The sequence below is a fragment of the Enoplosus armatus genome, chromosome 24, assembly GCF_043641665.1.
Source record: "Enoplosus armatus isolate fEnoArm2 chromosome 24, fEnoArm2.hap1, whole genome shotgun sequence".
Lineage (NCBI taxonomy): Eukaryota > Metazoa > Chordata > Actinopteri > Centrarchiformes > Enoplosidae > Enoplosus > Enoplosus armatus.
The window spans coordinates 2,220,995-2,248,499 of record NC_092203.1 but is presented as its reverse complement, the minus strand read 5'-3'; the positions used below and the strand labels follow the sequence as shown (position 1 = coordinate 2,248,499).

Genomic DNA, 27,505 nt, shown 5'->3' with positions numbered 1-27,505 from the left:
GAAGTGTGAGGAGCGAGTAGAGTTAGGTAACATTTCTCCCTGTGGGCAGCACTAAAGATAGATCAGACTACGCCACTTGTCGGGGAGCGTCTAATGTGTAATTTAAGCGAGGGGTGGGGGTGGGGTGGGGGCACAGTGTGCGTAAGAACGCTCTGCCACAGTAGATTAATGAAGCAAAGTTCTAAGATGTTCTTTTTGCAGAGCATTTAGGGGCTGTATGAAAATTATTGGGGCGGGGGGGGGGGGGGGGGGGGGGGGCTTGTGTTGAAAGCGAGACTAAGACCCTTTGACTAAGAAAAAACTGGACCCCCCCCCCCCCCCCCCCCACCCCCCCAACATCTTAAAATAACAATAATGTTACATTAATATCAGTATCATCATCATCATTTAATCATTTCAGAGGAAAAACTTTGAGAATTTGAGACGATGTAACCACATTTAAGCATTGAATATCTGAGTAAAACATAATTGTTTTCACAACGTGCGCCATTAATATGCACAACAGAAGTGAGACTTTTGCCACTGACCAAGTGCTCCAGCCACTACGTTTGAACCAACAACTGCTAAATGCTACGCTAATGGCAACTTGACTTCCATGCTGAATAAAGGAGTGACTGTAAGCTAATGACAAAATGGAGCACTCTTTGCTAGAGGTAACGCAAGATCCATGTCATGATACAGTGATTCTATTTCCTACTTTGTTATTATGGAGAAATAAAGCGAACGCTCAGCCTCAATAAAACAAATGCGTGCAGCCCCTTGCCATGAATGTGATGCCTTTGCACATATTAGTTTAGATTAGATTTATTAAAAAGGTTTGACCACATAATAAAACAGTACAATATGGATTCATACAGTCGGTGCAGCTGGGAAACACAGTGACACACCAGTTGCTCAACGACGGAAGTGAAATTCTGCTCACTCAGTATCTTGTACTGCAGTGACATCAGCATGTGTTACCCAGTAGAGGGCAGTGTGTGTGTGTGTGTGTGTGTGTGTGTGTGTGTGTGTGTGTGTGTGTCTGTTCATCAGTGTTACGTTGTAAGAATACTGCTCGAGCAAATGCAGAGAGTTAGTGGTAAGAAAGAAGTGAAACAATGTACACACACAAACACACACACACACGAGAAAAGTCACATTTTCTTTCAGAAAACACATAAAACACATTAAAATGCACTAAATTATTCCATGAAGTTACAGAGCATCAGTCGTTTTTATATAGAAAAAAAAAAAAAGAAACTATATTTTGCTGATATAAGTAATGAGAGGCTTCACTTCACACTGCTGTGTGTTATTGGCTCATGTGGTTGCGCACTACTAAACCCTACACTATGTCTTAATGGCATATCGATCGATTGATGCGATTTCAGATTCTGACATTGACAAGGGACCAGAGTTATTATTGGTCATGTTGAGCAAACAGTCCGTTTTTTTTCCCCCACAATCTTTGCAGCACTCGTAGACTGTGTGAATGTGTGTGTGTGTGTGTGTGTGTCCCATCGGTGTGGGAACCCCCAGGGGAACTGGACACACACACACACAGTGAGAGTGCTCGTCTGTATTCCTGAGTGGGAGTGATGGAGTATCTCCTGCGTGAGATGCTGATATAAAAACAAGACAAAACAATGGAGGTATCTATCAAAGCCAGGCTCTCTTTCACTGTAAATAGAGGACAATAAGTGCTACGGGGGGGGGGCACAAAGACAGGAAGTGAGCGGTGATACGGATCAACAGTGTACGTGTATATGCCTGAGAATTATGCAGTAACTTTACATAACCCTGCGAAAAATGGCTGGTATTAGCTGCCCCTCCTTGAAGTATCTACAGCAGATGTATGGCAGATGCCTTCACTCAGCCTCCTGGGAAAAGAAGACATGAAAAAGTCAATACTCTGAAACATTTGGAAGCAATAAAATGTATTATGACCTGAGGAAGGTGCAAAGAAAATTGAAGGAAAAGGACAGATTTGCTGGTGGACTCGGCTCGGCCCGGGACTGAGGTTAACATGGCGGGGAAGGATCGTGAGAAAGTACCGGTGGGTTTGGCGATCACACACGTCCTCTTGCACTCCTCCTCTGTGTCAAAGCGGTTCTTGTTGCCGTTGCAGCCTCCGTACCAGAACTGGGCGCAGGCGTTGGCCTGCTTGTCGTAGTACCAGCGGATGTTATAGTCCCGACACGTGCCCTGGTCCAGAACCAAGCCACAGCGGGGGTCCAAGGGGACAGTCTCTGCGGGTGAAAATGTCACATGACGGAAAGGGGGTGGGGGGGGGGGGATGAAGCTAGATCACGAAAAATAATTCACCGACCCTCTTCCTTCGATGACCTGTCCATCCCACCTCAAAGTAGCTCTCTTCTGAGGCAACATCTGTTACTTCGCCCCGCTCTTAGGAAGGAGCAGATTCTAGAAAATCATCCACGAGGCATCAAAAATAATTGGCCCTGCCGGCTCCTCACCCACATGACCTCATTACCGAGGCCTGTCAATCACAAAGCACTTATCATAACCCCCCCCCCCCCCCCCCCCCACCGAAGCCGGGACAACACTGTGGCCACCGCAGATCCAGGGACTGCTTTTCTAGAAAGGTCATGTTCAAGGATCACATGTCCTCTAAACAAACTGGACTGGGGCTCAGTCTGTCTCTGTGTTATATGCTCTGTCAAATACAGGAGCGTACACTCAAACACATCTTTACACAGTTACATGCGTCTGTATGGAAGCCCTGAGAGGCAAGTGAGAAAAATATACATTCTGGCGGTCCAGTTTTTCCTTACATTTTCAGGTGAAAAAATAAAGTTCCGGCAGGTCAATAGGATCATTTTCCCGGATACTGCATGTTGTGTGTTAGCGAGTTATGTGACATGAATCGTGTCGTGTCTTTCTTTTGGATGGAAATGGATTTTTAATCGGCGCTAACCTGACGACAACACACAGCATGTAACTTGTGTTTAAAGGGTGTGTGGAGAAGTTAAAACTCACCTGGCAGAAAACATGAATGCCTTTTTCGTCCGATTTGAAAACATGCGGTAGTGGTGCACTTCAGCCTCTTGTGGCCGAAATGAGTATTACAACAACAACTTTCAGAGCCTGATATTTTTTTCAACATTTTTTTTTCCCCACTTGCCGAAACTTGTATTTATTCATTTTATTTCACAGATGAAAAAAGAAAAAGAAATTACTATGTGGGTGCTATTATACAAGGCAAATGCTGTTACTTGTTGGATCTCAATGGAACCTGCAGACAGGATTCATGTTATTTCTGTTGCCTGGTAAGTGATTGCTTTTTTTTGCTTGTGTTTCTCTGTAACTGCTGTCAAACCATTTTGTGAATGAGTCTTTGAGTGTGTGTCATGTTTCTGCATGCACTGGCTATAAAAGAGAGTTTCCCCTTGAAGAAAACAAAGCAAATATAAAAGAACAGACCGTGCTTACCTTTGGGAAGAGCTGGTCTCTGAGCAGGCACGTACTGGACAGATACACCTGAGGATGACGTGGTTATATTTGTAGAGGATGACGAGGATCCTCGGTTACTGGGGGAGTCCTCTTTGGAAGGAGGGACAGGTCTGTTAAAAGTGTCCCCGCGCTCGGTTCCCCAGTTTGTTGTCTCAGTGAACACATGCTGCCCTCCTCCTCCTCCTCCTCCTCCTCCCTGGTGGGGACAAAACCGGCAAACGGCGTTTAAACACTTTGTGCCTTTTTTAGAATATGCATGTGAATTTGCACTCATGTGTTCCATACATGTCCTGTGCTGGATCCTCTGCTGCCATGCTGGGTGGTCTCCACCCGGCCTCCGTGGCTGTGAGTGCTGGCGCCGGTGTTGACGCCAGTCTGACGGACATTCAGTGTTTCCTGCTCAGTCGCAGGCCGGTAGCCATAGCCGCCGACGGCATAGTTCCCGTTGTTGCCGTTTCTGTTGCCGTTGTAGCCGTTGTTACCATAGCCGTTGTAGCCGTTAGTGATTCTGTTATATATCAGGGCTCCATTCTCGTCCTCACAGAACTGGCTGACCAACTTGGACTCCAGAGCTGAGAGAGGACACAGAGAGGAGGAGTCAGAGCCACACATAAAGATTGGGGAAACACCAACTGTGACATTTGTCGGTCGGTCTTTTGACTTTGGAGATCGCAATCTTTGGAGAAAGCACAAACTCACAGTTGCTGCTAGCACGACTCTTAGTCAGGCTGAAACGTTTCCAGCTAACTGAGAACATTCAGGAAAAGATGAAGCTGCTTTTAAGCCTTTTATCTAACATCTGTGATATTAAAAAGGACCAGCACAAAGCTGTGCTTTTGCATATTTCAGTTAATTATCTCTTTATGTAGCTAACCATTTTTCAAAGCATAGCTCAACTGACGGCGGAATTACCATGAAATAATGTCTGACATTTTTAGAAATACTCTCATTCGCTTTCTTGTTGAGAGTTAGATGAGAAAATCCATACCGCTCTCATGTCTGTGTGCTAAATAATGAGCCGGAGCCAGCAGGTTATTAGATTAGCTTAGCACAAAGCCTGGAAACAGGAGCAGGTTTCAAGTCTCTGCAAGTTGATTTTCCAACTGCACTGACTGGAAACGGCAACACTCTTCCTCAGCTACCTCAGACATATCTTTAGCATTCTGTGCTATCAGAGATATAGGGGCAATGAGCCAATATCTCTGCTCTGGTATTGAAGCAGCAGGGTGAAACCACCAAAACACGACCCAAAGATAGGTTTCTCTGACCTGGCAGGGTGTTGAAGTCATCGATGAGGAACATGTGCTCGGTGTCTGGGTCCGAGGCGATCAGATTCAGCTCTCTCATGAACTCAGCCTGCGTTGGGTCCGAGGTGTTCACGATCCCGAGAGCAAACATCTCAATATTGGCGGCGTGTGCTTCTCGTACCGCTATGTCCAGCTTCACTGGCTCCCGCTTGTCCGTCTGCCCGTCGGTAATCACGATGGCCACTTTGCTGACCCCCAGGCGCGAGCTGTAGAAGGCCTCCTGGGTCGCTTTACGGATGGCTGTGCCGGTATAGGTGCCCTCTCCCATGTACGGGATGTTCCTGATGGCCTGCTTGATGTCCTGCTTGGTGACGTAGCGGGCCAAGTTGAACACCAGCTTCACCTCCAGGCTGTACAGCACCAGGCCAATCCTGGTGGCGTTGCGGCCCACGGTGACCCGGTCCACCAGCGCGTTCACAAAGTCCTTGATGATCTCGAAGTTCTCGGGGCCCACGCTCTCTGAGCTGTCAATGACAAACACCAGCTCCATTGGCCTCTCCTTACACTTGATCCCGCATCCTGGAATCACATCACACCAGCATATGAGATCATGGCTGAAATGTCAGTTCGACGAGGTTCACTCGGCGGAATCTGACCTAATGATTTACAGATAAGACGAGGCAGTGGGCTTACATCAGAAACCAAGCCTTCTCGTCTAACATTTGTGCTGTCAATACTGAGAGGTGGAATAAATATCGCAAAGATCACAAGATACTTTACCACAGATCTCTTTGATCATTCGGATGATGTCCTCTCTCTGAAAGGGATACACCAACACAGTCAGAGCATAGAAATAGAAATAAAACACGAGCAGTAACTGACGCTCTCAGATCCTTTACTTGAGTGAAAGTACTAATACCACAAGTAAAGGTCCTGCATTCAAAACCTTATTTAAGTAAAAGTAAGTATTATCAACAGAAGGTATTTAAAATAAAAGTACTCATTCTACAGATGGTCCCTGTCAGTGTTTTACAATTATAAATGACGTTTTTGCGTTAATATTACTGCTGCATTTTACTGCTATATCTGTAGTTGGTTATGGTTGTACTAAAACTACGTCATCCTTCAGTTTATCAGAAAAGTACAAATTCAAAATCACCAAATTTGGAGTACAGTACTAATAAGTATATAATATCGTGAGAAGACTCACAGTGAGGCCTGCTTCGCCTTTGACACCAGGTCGGCCCTGAGATGAGAATACAAACATTAAAAGAGAAAAAGTAGTTATATTATTCTAAAAGTGAGCCAACAGATATTTGCTGAAGTGAGTAATAACAAGGATTACAGCGTCATTCTGATACATTTTCACATGGAGGAGGAAGGTTTTGCAGAGCACAAAGCAGTACACAGCAAACGGACGTATAAAAGCATCATTAGTGTCACTCACAGGTTGCCCCGAGGTTCCAGGATCTCCAAGATCCCCTTTGATTCCCTTCAGCCCCCTCTCCCCTGCCGTGCCGCGGTCTCCCTGTCACACATTGCGTGGCGAAATGTCAGCGATCGGAAACATAATAACAGCACGTGAACCCACATGAAAAAGTCCCAGACAACATGGCGGCTCACTTTAGCTCCAGGAAAGCCTTCTCCAGGTAGCCCCCTTGGCCCCGTCACGCCCTGGGACCCCTGTTCACCCTGAATCAAACACATGAAAAGCACTTCATTCGTTTGCATCAATCTCTCAGATAGTTTCCAGATGAATTTCTACCCAAAAAATGTTAGCCTACCTTTGGCCCTTGAATTCCTTGTCCTTGTGGCCCCGTTGGCCCTGGGGGGCCAGGCCGCCCAGGGTTACCCTGCAGTACAGAGGTCACAGTGAGCATCACATTGGAATGGACTACATTCTGTTTCGCTTGACATTTTACCATCTCAACGTTTAGAAAGTGTAGAGGAAAACAACTTATTTGATCAATTCCAGTCTGGTACTTTATTGATGCTTCCTTGCCTTTGTGATGGCCGTAAAATCATGCCCACATTTTCACTTCAATTTGACATTTTGTAGAGTAGTAAACAACGAAAGACGCTTCATGTTGCATTTAAATGTATTTGATTTTTTTTTTTGTGGGGGGGGGGGGTTTAAAGTGAGACTATGTACTGCCTTTCTGAACTCTAAAACTACTTTTTCTTCAATTTAAAGACTCTAAAATGTGTTTTGTAGGACGAGTTTCTCCAAGTTCGGTGGGTTTAAGAGCAATTTTTGTGACATCACAGCTAGGTTGGAGCCAATCATAGTCCAATATGTAACGTACGCAAATGTGTGATGTGGAAACTTGAAACGTAGGAGACGTCTTGTGTCCAGCAGCTCAACTTTTGAAATGGAAAATATTTGCACGTTCATAAAGTCTGTTTTTTGTTTTTGTTTTTTTATGAGAGAGAAGGAGGAGATGTCATTTGACAAGGTGATTGAAAAACAGTCGAAGAGCATGTTCCATGAATCGCACACATGTAGTCAATAACTCGTCCTTCTTGAACAGGATGGAAAATGGATGTGATACACACTTTGAAACAGCCTGCCCTTTTTCTAGGTGAGGATTTATAATAGTGAGCGATCGATTTCTGACACCACCAGTCTCTCGACAGGGATAAGGGCTGAAGGCTGCCAGTGTGATGTGATAGCCCCCCACCCCCTTTGACGGCTCGAGTTGAGTCCTCAATTAAATCTTGCCCGCCACTGCGTGACAGCGCTCAGACCCGCAGAAACACTGGTCTGAAAGCCTGCAGGGACTCTGGATGTGATATTCGTGGACATGTGGGTGCTGGGTGTCGCTTCATTTAGGCCTGTTAGGCCAAGTGCGTCTCATCAGACACATATGTCGGCGGAGATTCACACTCTGCACCAATGTGCTGTTGGGCCGGGGGGGGTGTAATCCTGATAAACACCCTGAACAAATGAACTGGCACCATTTGAATATACGGCCCCTGCGTCAGGCATGTTCGCACACAAGATGAAGCCCTCTTTTTTTTTTTTCTCCAACACTGCAGCAAAGACGCAATTCTTCAGAGAATATGACTCAATCACGACCATCTGGTTTCATGTCAAATAAAATTACGGAGGGCTTTCTGCATAAGTAAACACATTACGATGTCGTCCTTGACAGGGAGAGAATACCAATTCTGTTGTTTATGAATTAAAGCGTTTAGATGACAAGTCAAAATGGAAGTCATTTTAGCGAGAAGTAATGTCAAATCTGAAAAAAGTTATTAAGTACCAGAGGTCCTTGGAGGCCTTCGCCTGGAGGTCCTGGCAAACCAGGCAGCCCTCGGAAACCAACGTCCCCCTGCAAAGAAGAAAACGCAGCGAGGATATATGAACACTTACAACGCGGCAATTTATAATCCATCACACAAATGCACCTCCGCGCTGAGGAAAACATCGTTCCTTTAATTAGTTTCCCTTAAACGAATGAGGAGAGCTTTCACTGGGGAGATGCGTTCACTTGTCTTTAATGCAGATGCAGCTCGAATTGATCTTGCAGAATTTGGCGGCTCAGTTTTCTCAAAAGAGGTTCATTTTTGCCAAAAGTTGAAGTAACACAAAATGTTACACTCCGAGTTTCGCAACATTGTGTGTGTTTATTATTGAATTGTAATCAGTGTTACATTTCAGAACGTCCTTAAGATTACTCTGGACACTGTAATAAGCATTGACACTCGTGCTAACATGAGTTGTGTGTATTCTGTGGGTGGAAACATTGAAACTCTGTTGTGAAAACGGAGCCAAAGAAATTGTCCTGCTGCACCAGGATGATATCCAATTCTATTGCTAATGCTATGTGATATAAGCAAGTGTAAAGGGAAACTATCTCACATTTTGGTCCCTTATTTCAAAAGAAAGGAACATTTTATCATTTAGAGTAAGACTAAATGGCTACTGAAAATGTTCACACATGCGACTCTACAACAGACAACAGTCACTGTCTTTCTTTCCTGCCGCCGACACGCACTTACTTGACAAACATAATTTTTGGCCTGACAGATCAACCAGTTCTCACCTTTGGTCCAGGGACGCCCACTCCTTCCAGGCCGGGTTCCCCTGGAAGTCCAGGCAGACCAGGGGGCCCCTAAACAACACAGGACATTGGAGGTAGAATACACTCTATTAAAGTTACAGTTCGACATTTTGCAAGGAAAGTGGCGGAGACTCCAGGAAGTTCCTAGTCCCGGCCAAGGACTGTTGTCTTTACGCTGCTCGTTGTTTCCAGTCTTTATGCTAAGCTAAGCTAACCGTCTGCTGCCTGTAGCTTCATATTTAGCATACGGACACGAGAGCGGTATCGATCTTCTCATCTAACTCTCGGCAAAAAAAGTGATACATGAATAAGGATATTTCCCAAAATGTCAAACTGTTCCTTTAAATCTCTTCTCCAGTGACCACATATACCCACACTTGCCCCTACTGCGCCACGTTCGCTATGGTCTTAATTAAGGAAAACATGCTCGGAAGATATATAAGGGTCAGCTACTGTAACTTTTGGTAATAAATGTCTCATTGATGGATGCATGGCTGGAACTAATGGGTAGAATAAGAAAGACAAAAGACAGATGGATGGATGACTGAAGTGTAATGTGTAGATGGATGGTAGGAACGCACAGATTTATGGACGGACATGTGGACATTTCAGGGTTTAAATTAGTTCCTCACCGTGGGGCCGGGATAGCCGTCTCCTTTGGGACCGAATGGGCCTGAAGGGCCTGGATCTCCGCGGTCACCCTACAGCCGACAAATACATAAAAAGTCGATCATTCATTCACGCAAAGGATGCAAAGTGATTTACAGAGAGATGTTCAAAGGGAACTGAGGTGGAATGTGGGTGTAAATGGACACATGTGCTTTCTGCTCCGTTGCGTGATCCTGTATTGTGCGATACATCAAAACATGGGAAGGGTTAAAGTACAAAACACGCTGCAGCATTTTATGAAGTGAAATTCTGAGCAAATGTTGGCACAAGGACAGGATGTGTGCACACGGTGCGTTTCCCGTCCCATTCTTTGACATCGTCTCTGTTCTTGTTTTGGAGAGTGTTACCTTTGGACCAGGAAGTCCATAGCCAGTCTCCCCAATAGGACCAGGAGGACCACTTGGGCCAAGATCACCCTAGAACACATGATGGCACTAATGAACTGTATATTGTCATGACACAGCATATTACAGGTTCCTAACATAGTACTAACGTTGTGAGGGAATGTGAGCTGTGGACCCCTAATCAGACCCCCCCCCCACCCTCCCTTTCCTACACCAAGTTGGTTTGGTTGTAAGTTGATTACATGAAAAGTTATCAACTGAACTATTAAGGGTAATACAACACACTTCACAGCCTTTATTGGTCTGGTATGCTCAAATGTTAGCAAACTTTATATTCAGTATTGCAGTGTAACTGTCATTACTGAGTCAGTTCAGTTACACTATATTTGAGCGTACTTTTACTTTTGATATTATAAGTACATTGTGCTGATAATAAGTATAAGTATTTTTACATTGTGGTACTTCTACTTTTAGTTCCAGGCACCCTGTGAAGTTTGGCAATCATGAAAAACTCTTAAAATAACAAGCGTCCACTGTTTTCTAATGCTACTACAGTACACTGGGAGTAGTTACCTTGGGCCCGGAGATGAAACGGCCTGGCGGGCCAGGTAAGCCCCCCCTGCCTTGTGCCCCTGGTTCTCCCTGACGAAGGTTAATGCAAGCAAAGAGGTTAAAATCACGAACTCGGAAATCTTTTCTCATCATTTCTTACCAGTGACGCAAAAACAATATTGAATTATTTAAGAGCTAACAATGGCTTAATAGCTCCTCACCTTCGGTCCTGAGGGTCCAGCAATACCAGGTGGACCAGTCAGGCCCCTTATTCCTCTTTGGCCTTGGTCGCCCTTAAAGATCACATTGGGAATACAGTTACTAACCTGATGGCTGTGAGTTTCCTTATTACATACAGGTCAGCAAAGTCCCACAGCGAGACATGCAAAAAGACAGTGAACGGGAAACGTCACTCGTCTTTACCTTTTCACCCTGGGTGCCGATTCCTGGTGCCCCCTCGAGCCCCCTGAAACCCACAGCTCCTGGCTCACCCTTGAGACACAAGCATACACGTGTTCATCATTTTTGACATTGGAGGACATGTGTACATGTGACACTGTAGGTGGTGAGTTAAACTACCTTCTGTCCGGGGGCTCCGTCCTCCCCTGGCAGGCCCGGCAAACCAGATATTCCTGGTGACCCTGGCTCACCCTGAGGACAGATTTCATGCGTCTGTGTCAGTTCATGAAGTACTGTAAAAACATAGATGGTTGCTGCTGATGGGAGTTTTGACTCACCTTAGCTCCGGAGTCTCCAGCTCCTCTTTCTCCTGGGCTGCCAACTTCGCCTGGCAAACCTTGGTCCCCCTGAGCGAGACGAGACAACATAACATCAACTTCATATTAGCAACTTACATTCATATTTATTATATGCTGATGCTAACATTTTGTGCAAGGTTGTAGCTTTGAGGGTGTTTGCACAAACCTTGGATCCAGGCATGCCCTCTCCTTGTGGGCCTCTGCTACCTGGTGGCCCCCTTGGTCCTTCCATGCCCTGAAAGGATAAATGAATGCAGTAATGAAAAGACAAGCCATGTATTAAAAATGAAGCCTGATCAAAAAATGGATGGCTAAGGGACTGTACAAAGAACACCATGACCCACAATGCAACCGCTGGAAGTTCGGTAGGAGATTTGGGTGTGTTATGCTAGTAGGGGCTAAAGTAGAGATGAGGGGTGAGCTGCAGGAGGTCTGGTGAGCTCACTTCTTTCCAACTCCACACCCCCAGGTTTTATTCCTTTTTTAAACATGTAGTCCTCAGCCCCAGCTGACGCCGACTCAAGTGACGTCACTCGAGGCAAATTATCCGATTTCGCACAGCTCCCTCTGGAGCCACAAAAGTCTTTATGCAACTTGTTTCACATGTGCAGTGCTACTCCCCAACACCTGGAAACACACTTTGCACAATATAATGCTCAGTTCAGCATCAGACGTTGATGTTGCAAACGTCTTCGACTCACTGTATCAGTAAAGAGAAATGATCTGAACACTTTATCATCTGTTCCTCCACACTCTGCTGAACCGTAACCAACACTCCGAGTTTTGCTTATACACGTTACCTTGTGCTTTAAACAAGACCAGCTGTGCATAAATAGAGCTCGTGGTGCTGTGTAAGAGCACATGGCGCTCCCAGCAGTGGACTATAGCCATATTCCGACAGTCACTGACTCGTGTTTTGATATCAGTGAAGCGATCTTTGGCTCAGCTGTCAGCAGGATACAATCTCCCCTGAGTCTCCAGCTGTGCTGCAAAACACGAATAGTCATGCCACTTATGCATCATGTTGGTTTAATTAATCTTTATTTCCATCATTTGGAATTCAAGGATGGGGCAAAAACTATTATGGTGCTCAAGCCCCCCATAGTTGCCTTTTCCCAGTTCATTCATTCAATAGGGATACCTAAGTACGGCATGCTAACATGCTCACAATGACAATGCTAACATGCTGATATTTAGCAGGTATAATGTTCACCGTGGTCACCACCTTAGTTTAGCATGTTATGCCGAGCCTCAGTGGGAAGTACTTGCCTTCTCGCCCTGTATGCCTGCTCCTGGGAGGCCGAGGGGCCCTGGAAGACCTGGAGGGCCAAAATCCCCCTGCAGGTTCAGATAAGAATGGAGATTAATGATGATTACAGCATGTAAATGTTGATAGTATGTCAGTGCATTGCATGATTTATTGCATGTGGAAAGCATCCCACTGTAAAGATCCTGTGCATTTCCTTTTGGCTCAGTAATGGATATACAGTACGCTGGTAATTGCAATGCGTGAGTACATTCATGCAGTAAAATCTTCTTATGCGCACAACGTGATGACATTTGTTTTCCTGATTCATTGTCTTCACATGTCACATGCGACATTAACATCATAAAGTTATTATGTTAACGTACACAAAACCCTGTCGGCACTGGTTTGTCAGATGAAAACGTTGCAATTATCTGTGATGAACTTCCCTACAACGCTACAGTCAGCACAGTCCATGCCAAGAACTCCCATGTAAAAAGCTTTAAAAGACCCACATATTTCCATTCATTCCCAAATGTTACCATCATATTCAAGTGACACAATTATGTAACTTTAAAACACATTTCAAATCAACTCAAGAGTCTTCTAGTAATGTCCCCGGATTGCCAGATGGCTGCAAAGATCTGCAAACACATCCTGAAAGGTAGGAGAGAATAACTTTATGTAATTGTGTGACCGTGCCAGTGCAGAGCTGGTGTTCCCACATTCATCAGCCCGAATCTGTGAGGCTGCTGTCCTCCTACACTACCCAGGCTTTAACCTTGATTCATCACCTGTAGACTGTGACCTCCTATATAACACCATGCTGAATGCATTCAGCGGTGAGCTCTGCCAACTCTTGGCCGTCTTTGCAAACAGGACTCTGGCTTTATCTTCGTGCCTGTGCGTCTTATTTACAGCCTCTCTGTGCTCTACCTTGTCTCCTTTGACTCCAGTGCCCGGCTGTCCTCTGGGCCCCCGCGGCCCCTCCAAGCCTCGCTCTCCCTGTGAAGACAAACAGAGAAGATATTGCATTTTGCCTCTTGAAATAGCAGTTAATATATATGAAAACAATGACAATCTAAGAGCATACGTAGGTTAATGGGAAGGCTCAGTCTCTGTGATAAAAACTGCAATCCGGACATCTGATATCCAAATGAATCGGCCAGTACGAACTGTTACACAACAGGCTGTGAAGCCAAATGTGGGCTTTCTGATTGAGGTTTGGGTAAAACATTCCTTCTAAATGCCTGTTTATGTTGATGTCTACATGTCAGGCTTAGTTGGACGGCGCTGTTTACAGGAACAGCATCCAGACAAAGATGTTTTACTGTCAGACGGCTTTGGCACCGAGTGTGTGTAAATTGTTACCGCAGATTGTTCCCACAGAAACCAACACAATGCCCTTCAAAGACCCTGTGAGTTGTTCCAAGTTTCAAACCTCTTTGCCTCAAAATGTTTTTTCCTGTTACCTCCCCTGGAATTGAATATATAAACAGGTGTAAATGATCTAGAAGGCTGTTTTAACATTCCTCACCTAAAGTGGGCGAAATATGAATGTAATGTGAGCGATTTGTGACATCATAAATGACAGAGCCCTAATATCCAAATACACGACTGCAATTTGGAAATCATAGACATCAAGAGTACTTATCAGAGACGCGACAAAGACGAGACCGCCATGCCAGCGGCTCATGTGAGGCTGCATTTAGGCACAGCAGCGCTTTGAGCTATATGCTTGACATCATCATGCTAACATCACAATGGCAATGACATGTATAATGTTTATCATGTTCAACATTTTGCATGCTAACATTTGCTAATTAGCGCTAAACACTGAGTACCGCTGAGGGGATGTCATAAACTAAAGTACTGGATACATTAAAATGTTGACTTCATGACGCCACTAAAGGAGGCTAGCTAACTTTAGCCACCATAAGCTAAATAAGGCTGCAGCTGCAAAACCTCTGCATGTATTGAATTAGCAAGAGTGTCTTTTATTTCTTATGAATTCAGCTTTTCATTCGTAAAAGGGGAAGAAAGTGTTATTTCCTCTTTCGCAAGTTACATTGACTCCCTTTAAAAGTGTGGTTTGAACTATGTTTGCTGCATATTGGACCAATAGTGGTGGTGGGTGGGGCCCAAGGCCTAAGGCATCTCCACGTTTGCATACTGAGTGTGCTTTTAACGCTGTCTCAGTAGTTAGGGTTAAGGTAAATGACCATTTTATGGGGACAAAACAAAAATAAAAGCATAAAAGCGTCTTGAGAAACAGAAAAGGCAGGAGTGGAAATAGTGAGGGATTAGAGCAGTAATCCAAGTTGACAGTAAGTGAAAAGAGTGCAGCATAATGTCTGTCTGTGTATGACTCTGCAGAGAAAGTCGTATTTCTCTTGAGAACATTTGTCTGTCTTCCAAGGTCAACAGGGACAACAGAAATACAGTGACAGACGCAGAAGAGCACTGATGAGCACAGCGATGCGGCATTTGCACGTGAGCTTCAGGAAGTATAGATTTATTGTCGTGAACTCTGTGATCTCTCGATTTTGGCACACAAGCCGAGGTGCTAATGGAAAAAAAGGTAATATTGCCGCCGAGCTCCTGTGAATCTGGGACTTGTCGAGACACGTCATGTGAGGAACGCTTCTTTTAAAAAGAAGAACGCCATCTGCAAGTCCGCGGTCAAATCCTCCTGTTGAGGGAAAAACGAGTAACCCCCCCGAGGCCACTCTGTACGCCTCCTCCTGTTCAGGGGTGGAAACTGGCTGTTGCCATCGCAGAGGAAAGTCAACAAGTGATATATTAGATGAAGGTCCGTGAGAAGTGGAAAAAGTATGATTTTCACCTGAATTACAGTTATAGTATATATAATTAGGATTATAGTTACCCTCTGATTTAAAGCCACTCTGTTAGTGTTGTAACACAGCATAAAGTGATTACATTTATCATTACCTGAAGACATTCCACTAACTTAATCACGCTCAATTTAACTGTCTGGATTTGTCCAAACAACAAGGGGGTCTGGTCTGATTTTACACCTGCAATTTGAAAAGGAAGCGCTCACATTTTACACAGTGTTGATTTGGAGAGCCGTTTGTTCCCTCGTAGAAAATATTATAAATACTTCTGTTCTATTAAAACAGCATGAAAGGAACTCTGATTGGTGTATAAAGTCCGGGACAGTGCTGATTTCACACGCCTGGAGGAAAGTTTAACACTCCCAAAAGGGAACATTTGAAAGCCGGAGTCCACCCCCCCCCCCCCCCCCCCATTGTCACACGGGCAGATTATCATGACCATGGACCCTGGGGACCAGTTTGTTAAGGCCATGCATTATGTCGCAATTTCATGGATTATATTGGTGTTGGACATCAACGTCCTTTTAGTTTTGTTTCGTTCAGAAACCATGAGTGAAAAATACATTAAACAATTCATTAAATAAAACATCAACATACTACTTACGGTGAAAGAATACAGGACACACATGAGAAACCTAACCCTAACCCCCGAGAACAACACAGCACAACAGTGTTCTGCCTAGACTGGTGTTAAAGGTCACCCATCAAATTCTATGACACTGTGTGGACGCTATTCAGCTATATTGCCGCTGTTAAACATTTCTACCATGCTTTATCACATGCTGCATTTTGATAGCTGGCGTTTTCAGTATTATCAGTATCAGTATTTCGATAATCCCGGGAACTTCTGGCCAAGTTCAGACGAAGTTTATTACGTTTATTTCCTTCTTAAAAGTTTATGCTAGGAGTGTTTTTCCATGTTAAAATCACATGACAGCGTTACTTCATTTCCGCTAAGCAAGTGATTTAATTGGTTATTTTACAAATACCCAATTATATTTCATTTTTATTTACATGTAGGCCTAAAACTGTCATGTTAGAATTGTAGAATGGAAACTGGACCTCGGGTCACTAAGAGAACCCAAATTCCCAGGGAAAAGGCAAGGAACTTGGCAAGCTGGGGTAAGGAACAGGTCTAATCTTTGAATTCTGCGTATCCACGTGGGACAGAGACAATGTGTGTGTGTGTCTGCGTGTCCTGAGAAGAGACAGATGGAGGAACAGACTCATTCTTTCCTCCCTCGCTGAGTCAATCACTCTGTCATGTCTCGAGGTGCCCTGGCTATTTTCTTCTGTTATCACGGCATCTCCCGCTGTCTGCCGGCATGTTCTCATCTCAATCAGTGGACCGGATCACACGATGAGGTAATAAGAGCCATACTGCTCTGCTGTATGTGAATTTATGGAACTTCTGTGTTGTGTTATCATCTCTTGTAACCATAGGCGCTGTCGATTTCCTGTCATTACACCCTGGAACCTGGAGCCCAGACGAGGCCTGTGCGCAGGTCAGTGGGCAGGTAGGTGAATTGAAGATGAATGCATGAAATGGGGTCACGAGGGTTCGAAGCTTTTAACGGACTCGAGTGCATGAGCCCCTCAGGAAAAGCTGTGAGCCCCAGGAGCCCGAGACACAAAAGACACCAACTCACCTTTGGTCCAGGGAGACCTTCTCCTATCTGTCCTCTCTCTCCTTGGACTCCCTGTTGCCCTTGAGGCCCCTGAGTAAAACAAAACAATATAAATGACCACTGGAGAAACATAAAAAAAAGAAATTACCAATTCAACATTTAACCCCTCCCCTGAACAGTGGTTGTCCAATCATAGCTTAGCACCTTATCTAGGAATGGCAGGCGTCTTTGGATTTCTCCACATGGGGCTGTAGGACGGCCGATACTCAGCGTGTAAAGACTTTGGAGGGTCGTGCCTTTAAATTTTTTTTTTTTATTAACCTTTTCAAAAACACAAGAGCAAACAAGTGTCTGCTCTACAGTAAGCTAGACCCACTAGCGTGCCTGGCTAACTAGCTTACTACCTACAGTAGTCGGTTACTGCCAAAGCAAAGGAGCCTGTCATTTCTGAACTACATTCGTTTGTGGGATTAGAGGTAAGGTTAGAAACATCTGGCACATCCACGGCATGGCAGCTAAGATGCTACTATATCAAAAAGGTTTGGCTAACGTTAGCTTCCCTGTCCTGCTTTTTGTTTGATTTTGGGACATTTATGCTCCAACAACTCCGGCCAAACTCGTTAGCCGATATAGTGTTACGTTTGCCAAACCTTTGAATGAATAATAAGTCAATCAGAAACATCAAAAAGTCAGCTGGAGACAGAGTTTAAAGGCCAACTGTTTCAAAAATGACCACGAATTTTGATGGTACATCTGCCACCATTATCATTTTAAACTGCATACGTGCCATGCTAGAGTGGAGAGCTTTGTGCAGGTGTATAGTAGCATGAGTAACCTGAGTAGCTGGGGCTGAGCGAGGGGTCAATTCATGTTGCGCTGCCGCCACCTGTAGCCTTGGTGTGAGGTGTGTGTGCTGGTTTGTTACTCACCGGTGGTCCAGGCTCGCCAAGTCCCTGTGGACCGGGAGGCCCTGGACGCCCCTGAAAACCAATATCGCCCTGTGGAGAGCGAGATGCGTGCGCGAAACAGGGTGAGACACAGGTGGATTATTATGCTCCCATGACTTCATTTTCCAAAACAATAGGGCGGCAGGCTTTACCTTGGATCCTGGAAGGCCGATCCCTGTTTCCCCTTGTATTCCAGGTGGCCCAGGAAGTCCCCTTTCCCCCTATAAAAAAAAGACATGCAATGACAGACGTGCAAATACACACACACACACACACACACAGATGCTCTGTTTGTGTGAGTCCTGGGTCCAAGGCCTCATTCTGACATGATCAGACATCAGCTGTCCAGGTTTTCTGATGACCAAAACCACAAAAAAAAAACCTCAGATTTTGTCTAATCTGGTTTCTTTCACTCAACACTTCTTACATGCACTGCTTTTCCTACCTCTAATACATGGCTATTTTTGAAATGGGGTTTAGACACGTAATATAGGGTTCCTTCATTCCTTTAGTCAAGACTTTATTGGTAAAGAAGGCAATTATTCACTCTGAAGCCGTAAATCACGGCCGTGGTTTGCAGCAGGAGGGCACACAAGAGGCGCGAAGAGGGCGTGGAAATGTTAGTCGGCGCATACCGGCACCCCCCCCCCCCCCCCCCCCTTTCCTTTGCCCTTTCAGGCAAGTTGGGACAATGTTTAAAGCCAGACATTAGTCTGCCATTCAGTTGATATAGGATGACAGCCAGACAATCAACATGAACATTCTTCCAAAATAATTAAGGAGGGAGCACTTGGTGGGGAGTGTGGGCTCATGGCAGAATTGGCAGCTATAACACGGGAGAGGGGGGGCTTAAAAAGTAGGAACAGACTAATAGGCTGACAAGGTAATAACAGATGAGGTACTTCAGGGGTGTTTCAAGTGTTCCAGTGGGGATGGGTCATAACTCACGAGTAAGTGTTCAAATGTATGGCCACCCGATCGGTGTTATCCGTTTGTAGGGCTACTTGACATTTGTGATGTTATTTATGCTCACGGTGAATTGATTTAATCTGAAACGCATTTTAAATGTCAACTTCGTGAGCGTGATAGAACGAAAAGAAACACGTTCTAATGTCACGTGTGTGTACCCCCACTTTATATTCTTCCACACGCAGCAAGATATTTCATTTTTCCACCTTTGCCACGCCACAGATAACAAGGTTATTCATTATCTTTATCCTGACAAATCCGCTGACGTGGACGCCCCTTAAAGGCCAGTCCCCGGCAGAAAGTGGATTCACCCAAATGCAAAGGAAGGACCAGTCAGAGGAATTTGCTTCTCTGTACTTCACAGATTCCAGAGGTTTGATTGAAGCAAAAAAAGCGATTTCAAAAGCATCAAGACTGAGGAATACTTACTTTTTTACCCATTGTACCTTCAGGTCCGATGTCGCCAAGTGGACCGGGCAAACCCTGAATTGTGAATAAGTGGGTGAGTGTTACACATTGGGTATTGCAGGCAGACCCTGAACGTGACATAGTTGAAATGAAGACACCACAATTGACAGTTGCCAAACCCCTCCCCCGAACAGTGATGGTCCAATCATAGCTTAGCAGCCATTAGGAGGCATGACCTGTCAAACCTTCTCCACATGCTGAAGCAGTGTGCACAGGACTGTAGTTTATCGTTCTGAAATCCTTCCAAAACCAAAAACACAAGAGCACTGATATCTGATGTAACGTAAGCGGCTAATGCTAGCATGCCTGTCTGACTGGCTTACGACTTGAATTAGCAACCTGGTGTTACTCCGAGGCCAAGTAGCACACCATTAGTACTACATTAAATTGTGGAGTTAAGATGCTAGTGGTGTCATAGCACAATTTAGGCTAATGTTATCCTCTACCCAAGATAGCATTTCCCAAACTCACCCTGAAAGCCTCAAAGTGAATCATAATGTACTGGAACAGTAAAGCATAAATTTAACCTCTGTCTTGCTTGTCAAAGTATATCTTTTTATAGTGTACTATAATACTGTGGCCAACTACCCCACAACACAAAAACAATGCTGCTTCTTGTCTTTTAAATGGATCAGGTGAGGATACTGACCTTTTTTTTTGCGGGGGCATGTAGCCTTAGCCTCAGACGAGCGTTACATCGCGTATGTATCCACCACAAGCATATCTAAGACCCTTTTACAAGATTCTTGTTCTAAAACAAATTAGCTTAGTTTTCAACCACTTGACAGAGTTAGTGTCAATTAAACCTGTAAGTTTTGATTGGTGAAATGCATATGTGCCATGCTACAATGGACAGCTTGACAGGTGGAGCAGCAATCACTAAGGCTTAGCGAAGGTTCAATTGGATTTGAATTGGATTGAATAAAAAACGAATGGTAGATTTCACCTGAATTCCACGATTTCCTCTTGGGCCAATGGTGCCTTCAGGACCCTAAAACAGAATAGGAGTTGCTTAAAATTAATTATCCATGGTGATCATAAAGAATACTTTCATCTTAAATATAAAATATAGGTTAAAAGGATATGGAGAATGAACTTCAACCGGTGATTACCATGAAACAAAACTATGTGTCTCTTTATAAAAGGTCAGTCGTTTATATTTTACTCGGATAAAAATTGGTGAGTTCCAGCAGATTCCCTTGGCTGCATCACTGAAGCACGGACAAAAAAGAATTGCGACAGCAAATTATAATTGAACTTTGTTTCAAGTTCTTCCAACATTAAAAAGGGCAACATACTCTGTCTCCCTTAACTCCAGGTGTGCCACACTCCCCTCTCTCTCCCTGTAAGAGAAGAAAAAACTGTTTAGTGAAGTCCTTGGCATAATTCAGTCACTTTGCATAATTTCAGACTTACAATCAAATCTAATGGCTTTCCCATAGCAAGGAAGAATTAATGGAGTAATGGATAATAATGTCTCAGTAAGGAGCTGGTTTACAGTACCTAACGACATAGGATTTACAGAATCAAATTCCTTCTAAAGAAAGGTATGTAGGGATACTCGCAGACAGGCTTGACATTAAACAAAAGGTGAAAAAAGGAGAACAAAATGCCATGATATTTCCAAAGTGTTTTCTGCGTACGCTCCCTTTCAAGGCACTTTATCAGGTCTGGAAAACATAATTCTCCAGTTTCTCTCGCTGTTGCAGTTTTTTTTTTCCACAAGCGTGGGAACCTGACAGCTCGACAAACCATGGAGGCATTTTGAGAGACTCCACAGTAGAATCCATACAATACCTTCTCTCCTTTGTATCCCGATTTTCCCTGTGTGTACAAAACAGTCTTGTTAAGTCAGGAGGAGACAGGCAACGACCAAAACACTGCCACACACAGAAAGCTGGTCTCTTTTCCTTTTAGAGTAATAATTCATGTGAGAGACAAATTGGAAACATTTTTACAACGCACTTGTCAATCTTGACTTAACCTGAACTTGGTTTAAGACCCTCAGCTCACCTCCGCTCCTTCCCGACCCGGAAGTCCACTGAGCCCACCCTCACCCTAAGGGAAAGAGGGATTTTAGTTTTAGCATTTTGGAGCAATTTGATAAAAAACTAAACAACAACTGATGAGTTAAGTGAGTAGGCAGCACCTTCTGTCCTTTTGAGCCGGGTCTTCCATCTTCTCCAGGACGACCCTTTTTGCCCTGTAGAGAGAGTAATAGACGCATCATTAGGCAGAAAACAAGTGAAATAACTTGTTTTCTGCCTAACTGCCTAACTAACACTGTGTTTTGAGCTTTCGGGGCATCCGGATGCATGAAATCATCTGTGTGAAGAAGATCGTTTGTTGAATAACATCAATACATGAAGAATATATAGTAACCCCTATTAAATCATTCATTTCCACAGCAGTATGCCATCTTTTAAGGTAAACTTCACCAACCACTAAAAGCTGGATATGCAGAAAAAGCAAAGCATACTGCAGAATACGTTTCAACTCAATATGAGGAGCTGAACATTAACAGGCATCACCTGAGCTATGAGAGTTTAAAAACATATTCATACATATATCAGTCTATATTTAAACAATATAAAGACTAGACTGATCACAAGAAACTACCAAAAACTGCAATGATACCATTTATTAAAGCCTGAAATCGGGCTAGCCGTTTCCCCCTCCTTCCAGTCTTTATGCTAAGCTAAGCTAACAGATATGTATGACATCGATCTTCTCATCTAACTCAGCAAGAAAGCGAAACAAACTATTCTAAAATTGCCTATAAATAAGACATATATATAGTTTGGCAATGATTTTTCGTCCTCCAGGAGATACAAGTAGCTGCTCACCCATGTAATGAATAGTCTTCCTTCTTATCAGCTACCTTAGATTCTGCGATACGCAATTCACAAGCTCTTTTTCTTGACCCATATAGGCCGTGCCTCATGGCGGCAACATGTTTGAAGTGCATCATGGATAAAGGCCATCGAGTCTGGGAGCAGATGAGTCAGAGGGGATTTCAAGTTGTCTGCATGTGTGCGAGAGGACCGACTCGAACAAGTGTCTGGATCTCCTCTCTGTTTCCATGCATGTGCGTTGTGGACTGTGCATGTTCTTGTCTTTCAAGCATCCCCCCCCCCTCGACTGTGTGCCTCTGTCTGCACACACTGCTTCCGTCAGTGTGCGCCCTGCTGCCCGTGATGTGAAACAGCTTTTGTTCGGAGCATCAAGTTTAAGGGGGTAATTACTCCGTTCTCATCCTGCGAGAACACATCAAAGCAAAACCGCTACGTCTAATTGCGGCCGACCCTCTCTGCGTAATAAGAGGAGCGCTCACATCGCGACATGGCTTTGGCAGGCGAAGAAAGTCATGCATGTAACATCTTATCCACCGAGCTTGTGTCCTCAGACAATCCTGAGTCGCTGGGTTCTTTTGACAGACATCATTCTACTGATTTCCCATGTAAATATCTGTTTAGGCCTGTTCTCAATAAACTGTTTGAGGAATGTATGGTATTTGCTTTACTCTCACTGCTGCAGGGAAACAGAGCTTCACAAAACCACACGATTTTCTAACCCCCCCCCCCAAACCCTGCAATTATGGAGCCTGTTATCATCAAGGGTGCCTTTGTCAGCTGTGTTGTCCTCTACGGCGTTTCAAAAAGGAGGCGGTTTGTGAGTAATTGTCTTTTAGAGGCAGAAGAACACACACGGTTTTCAAAAAGAGAGATTTGATCTTATTGTATGCAGCAGAAGAGGGAACATTATGAAATAAATGTTATGTGTAAAATATAGAATATTTCTTTGTTTAGCTTAATGAGGCTGCTCATGCTACCTGGCTAACAAGCTAGGCTTGGTTGTGAGCCCAGGGTTATTATTCAGCATCAAAGTGAAGTGTCTTTCTCTGGGGAACATCTTTAGAATCAAACTGCTGCTGAGGTAACTGCTTAGTAATAAACCACGCCCACAGCCCCACCGAGCTAGTTAGCCTGCTAGGTGGGGTAGCATGAGCACCCTTGTTAAGCTAAATGAATAAAAAGGAGATGCTGTGTCTGCGTACTGTATTTATTTACAGCAGTAGCTAGTTGGATGATTCAGAATTACTTTGACAGCGTTGTTGCTCTAGCTAACTGGTGCTAACTGGCTAAATGTGGTAGCAGGTGTTGAGCTTGCTAGCTTGGGAGGCAGGGGGAATGTGATTGGCGGAAAGATGAGAGGGCGGGGACGACACCACTGTCATGAAAAATATGATGAAACAATTAAATGTTCATATAATTGAAAATAAGAACGATGAATAATTACTTCATGATCATTTAATCTTGAACACTTTGGAGCTCAATAGGCCAATGCCCGGTAGGAGGAATACTTACAGCAGGGCCGCTGGGTCCCCTCTCTCCCTTGTCACACGCACACTTGCTCTGGGCCAGAGGACACTTCAAACACAGGGAAAGACGAGTCAGACGGGGACATACGGGGATCACATGAATCAAGAGCTGTGAGGAAGGACCGCGGTCTGGAGACTTACCCCTTCATCCGCCAGTGCCGTCTGCGGAACAAGAAAGAGAAGAATGTCAAGATGTGGTCACGTTTGCTCAATATGGTTCATTGATACCCCACCAGCAAGACATTTGCAGAAAGAGATCCAAGCCTATTTCAAAATCTGAGCTGAGCTTTTAGTTCAGGTCTCAAAGTTAGATTGTAGGATTAGACTGGAGCCACAACACCTGCTACTTAAACACCCAATTAAAGTCACTGCTGGCCTGGGTTCAGTTTGTCAAATGGCCTTCGACCTCCTCCACCTGTTTCTGCGAGTGGACTCGCATCCTGCACTTCCTCCTAGAACAGACACTTTCTTGCCAGAGCCCTGGTTGCTTTTTCTTCAAAGCCGACCACATTTTCTACACAAAGAGAGAGAGTGGGGGTGGGGGGTGGGGGGTCGGGCGAAATTCCACCTAAGACTAAACACAAACCACATGCATTGATCAGTAAAATAGCCTCGCTGAGCATCCAGGGGATGTTTCCGGAGTAGGGAGGGGTGTCTGAAGACAACACAGACAGTCTGTCCCTTCTGAGAAGACGGAGTGCTGCGGTCAAAAGCTGAGACTAAAGATAAAAGACAGTTTCTCAGCTGAGACAAAAGGCACATGCTTATGACATACAGATGCTGCCTGTTCGGGGCGATGAGATGAAAGTCTGGTGGTGGACTGGCTGCTGCTGGGCTCTTGCACGCCAGCAGAATGCAGCCTGTCAGGTTCAATGCTCGAGGAGCCTGTGAGTAAGTTTTCTGTAAAGTTTTCCCTTATCATATTTGGATGTGTACCACCTGTGTCAACAGTAAGCCTGAGTTTGAAGTGGCGTTTGAGGAGCTGGCTGAATGATGTAGCGTGCATGCACGTTCTTGCTGGGTTCCTGCTCTTACTGCACCCAGTTTTTCCCCACAAAAAGAGTTTTAATGCGGAGCATATGTTGTATGTGTCTGCAGGATGTTGCTGTGGACCACATGTTCTAATTATCTTGGTGGAAATGTAGCTTTATGAGCATAACCCCAATCACTGAAGTCAAAATAAACAGATGGAAATAAGGGCAAACTTTTTCTTCGTCAACTCCCAACACATGCATGTCCAAAGAAGAGCTTGAGAGCGTCTCATTTTTCCGGCCAGCTGCTGATTTCAGAGTGGTTGTCGGGGTGAATTTTATTTCACAGTGATGACAGCAGACCTGTTACTATGGCAGCAGGTAGCAGGTGTACATCGGGGATGCAATAAGCCAAGAAAGCAGTGGGCGGTGGCAAAGACAGCACAGGAGAGGTGCCTATTGGAAGCATGGGGAAGTAAAAGACGCTAACATTTGATTCCTTTGGCAAACGTCTGTCTGCATAATGGCTTTTTGAAGCTTCCACCTGTCATAAATTACTGGCCTCTGGGAAAAAGCAATTATCAAAGAGACATGACATTTCACAAACTGTAAGGGCAAAAGAAATGGAGGAATGTTAGCGCTGGAAGAGTTTAACAGTAGCTCAAGAGAAGAGTCATCAACTCAACAACAAGCACGATGTGTAATTAAAGTTTGCTAACATTAGCCACCTCAGGCTACTGGTCATGCAAGATCAAGTAAGACTGCAGCAGCAATACGAGTGTGGAATCGAACAAGGGTGAGTTGTGAGTTGTTCTGCTTATAAGTTTAGATTTTTTACATTTTGATTTGTAAGAGGAAGTAAGAGTGTTACTGAATGGACTTGGAGTACCAATTTCACCATCTCAAGTTCTGTGCGCAATCGGAAATAAATCAAAATAAGTTTATTTTTTTACTCACAATCTCCTTGATAACTTTGTCCACAATGCCTCTATCCTGCAGGTTGTGAAGGTAGCGCGAGGCTGGCGAGCTAGCAATTAGCCGCAGCTGAGCTATGTTAGCCTGCTCGTTGGCTTCAGGCGTGATGCCAATGGTGAAGAAGCGGACGCCCTGGTTCTTGGCGTCAGCCACAGCTGAAAATATGTCTGGGTTCCTGGGGTGCGAGATGCCGTCGAAGAGCAGAATGGCCACCTTGATGCTGCTGGGATCCGACTCCTCCAGGTAAATACGGGTGAGGTTGGTGATGGCGAAGGTGGTGTAGGTGCCGTGGCCGATGTACGTGATGGGAGCGATCCGGGCCTTGAAGTCATCGGGGCCCCTCCACTGTTTGAAGGTCTGCTCTATGATGACATGGCTGCTGTACTGGAGGAGGGCTGCGCGGGAGCTGAGCCCCCGGCCGGTCTGCAGCCGGAGGCCCTGCAGCCGGTCCATCACGTCTGAGGCAAAGCGCTTCTCCTGGGCATGGTTGTCCTTGGCACTCTCTGAGCTGTCGATCAGAAAGGCCAACTCCAAGCTGCAATCTTCATCGATGAGCGCTGAGAAGGAAGAGGAGTCAGCCATTTATGAACTATGAAATAGCAAGAATCAAAGGAATAGTTTGACATTTTTGGCCTATGTTTAGGCACTCACGGCACTTGGATACAGTAAGAGAAAGATTGTCGTCTTGGTTTAATACAGACAAGGTCTGCAGTGACTTGAAGCGAACCTCGATTTCCGGTGTTAAAGTTGTCCTGCGCTTTGTATGCAAACCATCCACCCCGACCACCTCCTTACAAATCCTGTGAGCTAAATAAATGTAGAGCTTAATTCGCTTTTATTTGAAATGTTTATTATGTATATTATATACATATGAAGATGCAGCTGATTAGCTTAGCTTAGCATAAAGACGGGAAACGGGGGGGGGGGGGGGGGAACCGCCAGCCTGGCTCAGACCAAAAGTAACAAAATCCGCCTACCAGCACCTCTAAAGCTCCATAATTAACACTTGATATCTTATTTGTTTGTAAAAGCAACAAGTTATCAAGTGGTCTTACAGCGAGTTATAAGTCATGACCATTTCTTGGTGGGTGCAATGACTTCCTGGAGTCTTGTCGCCACCGTGAGGCAACCAGCAGAGGCTCCAGGAAGCATATGGATTAAACAAACTAGATATAACCAGACCTTTTCAAATCAAGATATACCATTTATTACGTTCATTTCCAGCCAAATATAAAGACCCTACTGATAACAACCAAATGGATTTCATGGGGGAAATGTTTATCTGTGGAGCCTTCAAGGGGGTACAGGGGATTTATCGACTGTTTAGGCTCTATAGGCTGAGGCCTTTTCAAGAAAAGTGCGATAAGTTCATGAATGTGACATATCATGTTGAAGAGGAAATAAAAGTAACTCAACTTGCTGCACCAACCTTCGGCAATGGAATGAGGTCACAGATCCAATATAGGCTGAGGATAAATCACATTAATCTTCACGGAAATATGTCACAGAGAGAATGTGCCCGGGGAAACAGGATTCTGAGCGAATAAAACATTTGGGTAACGGAGCACTGAACGGTCACACAGGAGATGGATGGCTGTGAGAAACCTAAGAGATATGATCAATCCAAGTGGATTGCATCCTCCAGCGATGTCCTTGTTGAGTATCGTGTTCTATTTTCTCACCTGTGGCAGCATCTCTTTTTGCTGCCGTTGAAAAAAAGTGAAATATGTGCCACCCTCACAAGTTCCACACCACTTTTCCAAGTAAGAGCATCAGTGGAAAAGAGCCAACAAAAAAAAAAAAAGAGTGCATTCGACTTACATTTGCCATTTTGTGGTATGGAATTGGATGGGTATGGTTTGCTCTTCTTCTTGGTAGTCACCACCTCTTCTTCATACTCTTCTTCATAGTCCTGTGCCCACAGACCTTGAAGTCCCAACAGTAGCAGGAGCAAGTGCAGTGAGGGGACCAT

The 27,505-nt window shown here is 44.6% G+C and overlaps 1 protein-coding gene across 1 annotated transcript; it reads right to left on the bottom strand.

Annotated features, from left to right (window-relative positions):
- Positions 1-1,825: 1,825 nt before the first annotated feature.
- Positions 1,826-27,505, bottom strand: LOC139306942 (collagen alpha-1(XXVIII) chain-like). The gene is made up of 35 exons (XM_070930910.1): positions 27,355-27,505; positions 25,516-26,090; positions 23,729-23,749; positions 23,574-23,636; positions 21,356-21,409; positions 21,220-21,264; positions 21,004-21,030; positions 20,505-20,549; positions 20,153-20,197; positions 19,168-19,221; positions 17,922-17,990; positions 17,752-17,820; positions 16,844-16,912; positions 13,273-13,341; positions 12,360-12,428; positions 11,257-11,325; positions 11,070-11,138; positions 10,912-10,983; positions 10,756-10,824; positions 10,554-10,625; positions 10,354-10,422; positions 9,784-9,852; positions 9,400-9,468; positions 8,750-8,818; positions 7,967-8,035; positions 6,485-6,553; positions 6,324-6,392; positions 6,148-6,228; positions 5,911-5,946; positions 5,481-5,517; positions 4,722-5,279; positions 3,739-4,025; positions 3,433-3,649; positions 2,034-2,228; positions 1,826-1,859 (listed from the first exon to the last, which is right to left on the bottom strand). Exons 1-35 carry the CDS (start codon positions 27,503-27,505, stop codon positions 1,852-1,854), a joined length of 3,678 nt encoding a protein of 1,225 aa, XP_070787011.1. The 3' UTR covers positions 1,826-1,851.

Coding starts and splice junctions, on each gene's coding strand:
- LOC139306942 (XM_070930910.1), bottom strand. CDS start 27,505: ATGGTCCCCTCACTGCACTTGCTCCTGCTACTGTTGGGACTTCAAGGT. Junction 20,550..21,003: donor CGGGATACAAAGGAGAGAAG/GTATTGTATGGA, acceptor CTTCTCTTACAG/GGAGAGAGAGGGGAGTGTGG. Junction 5,280..5,480: donor AATGATCAAAGAGATCTGTG/GTAAAGTATCTT, acceptor ATGTGATTCCAG/GATGCGGGATCAAGTGTAAG.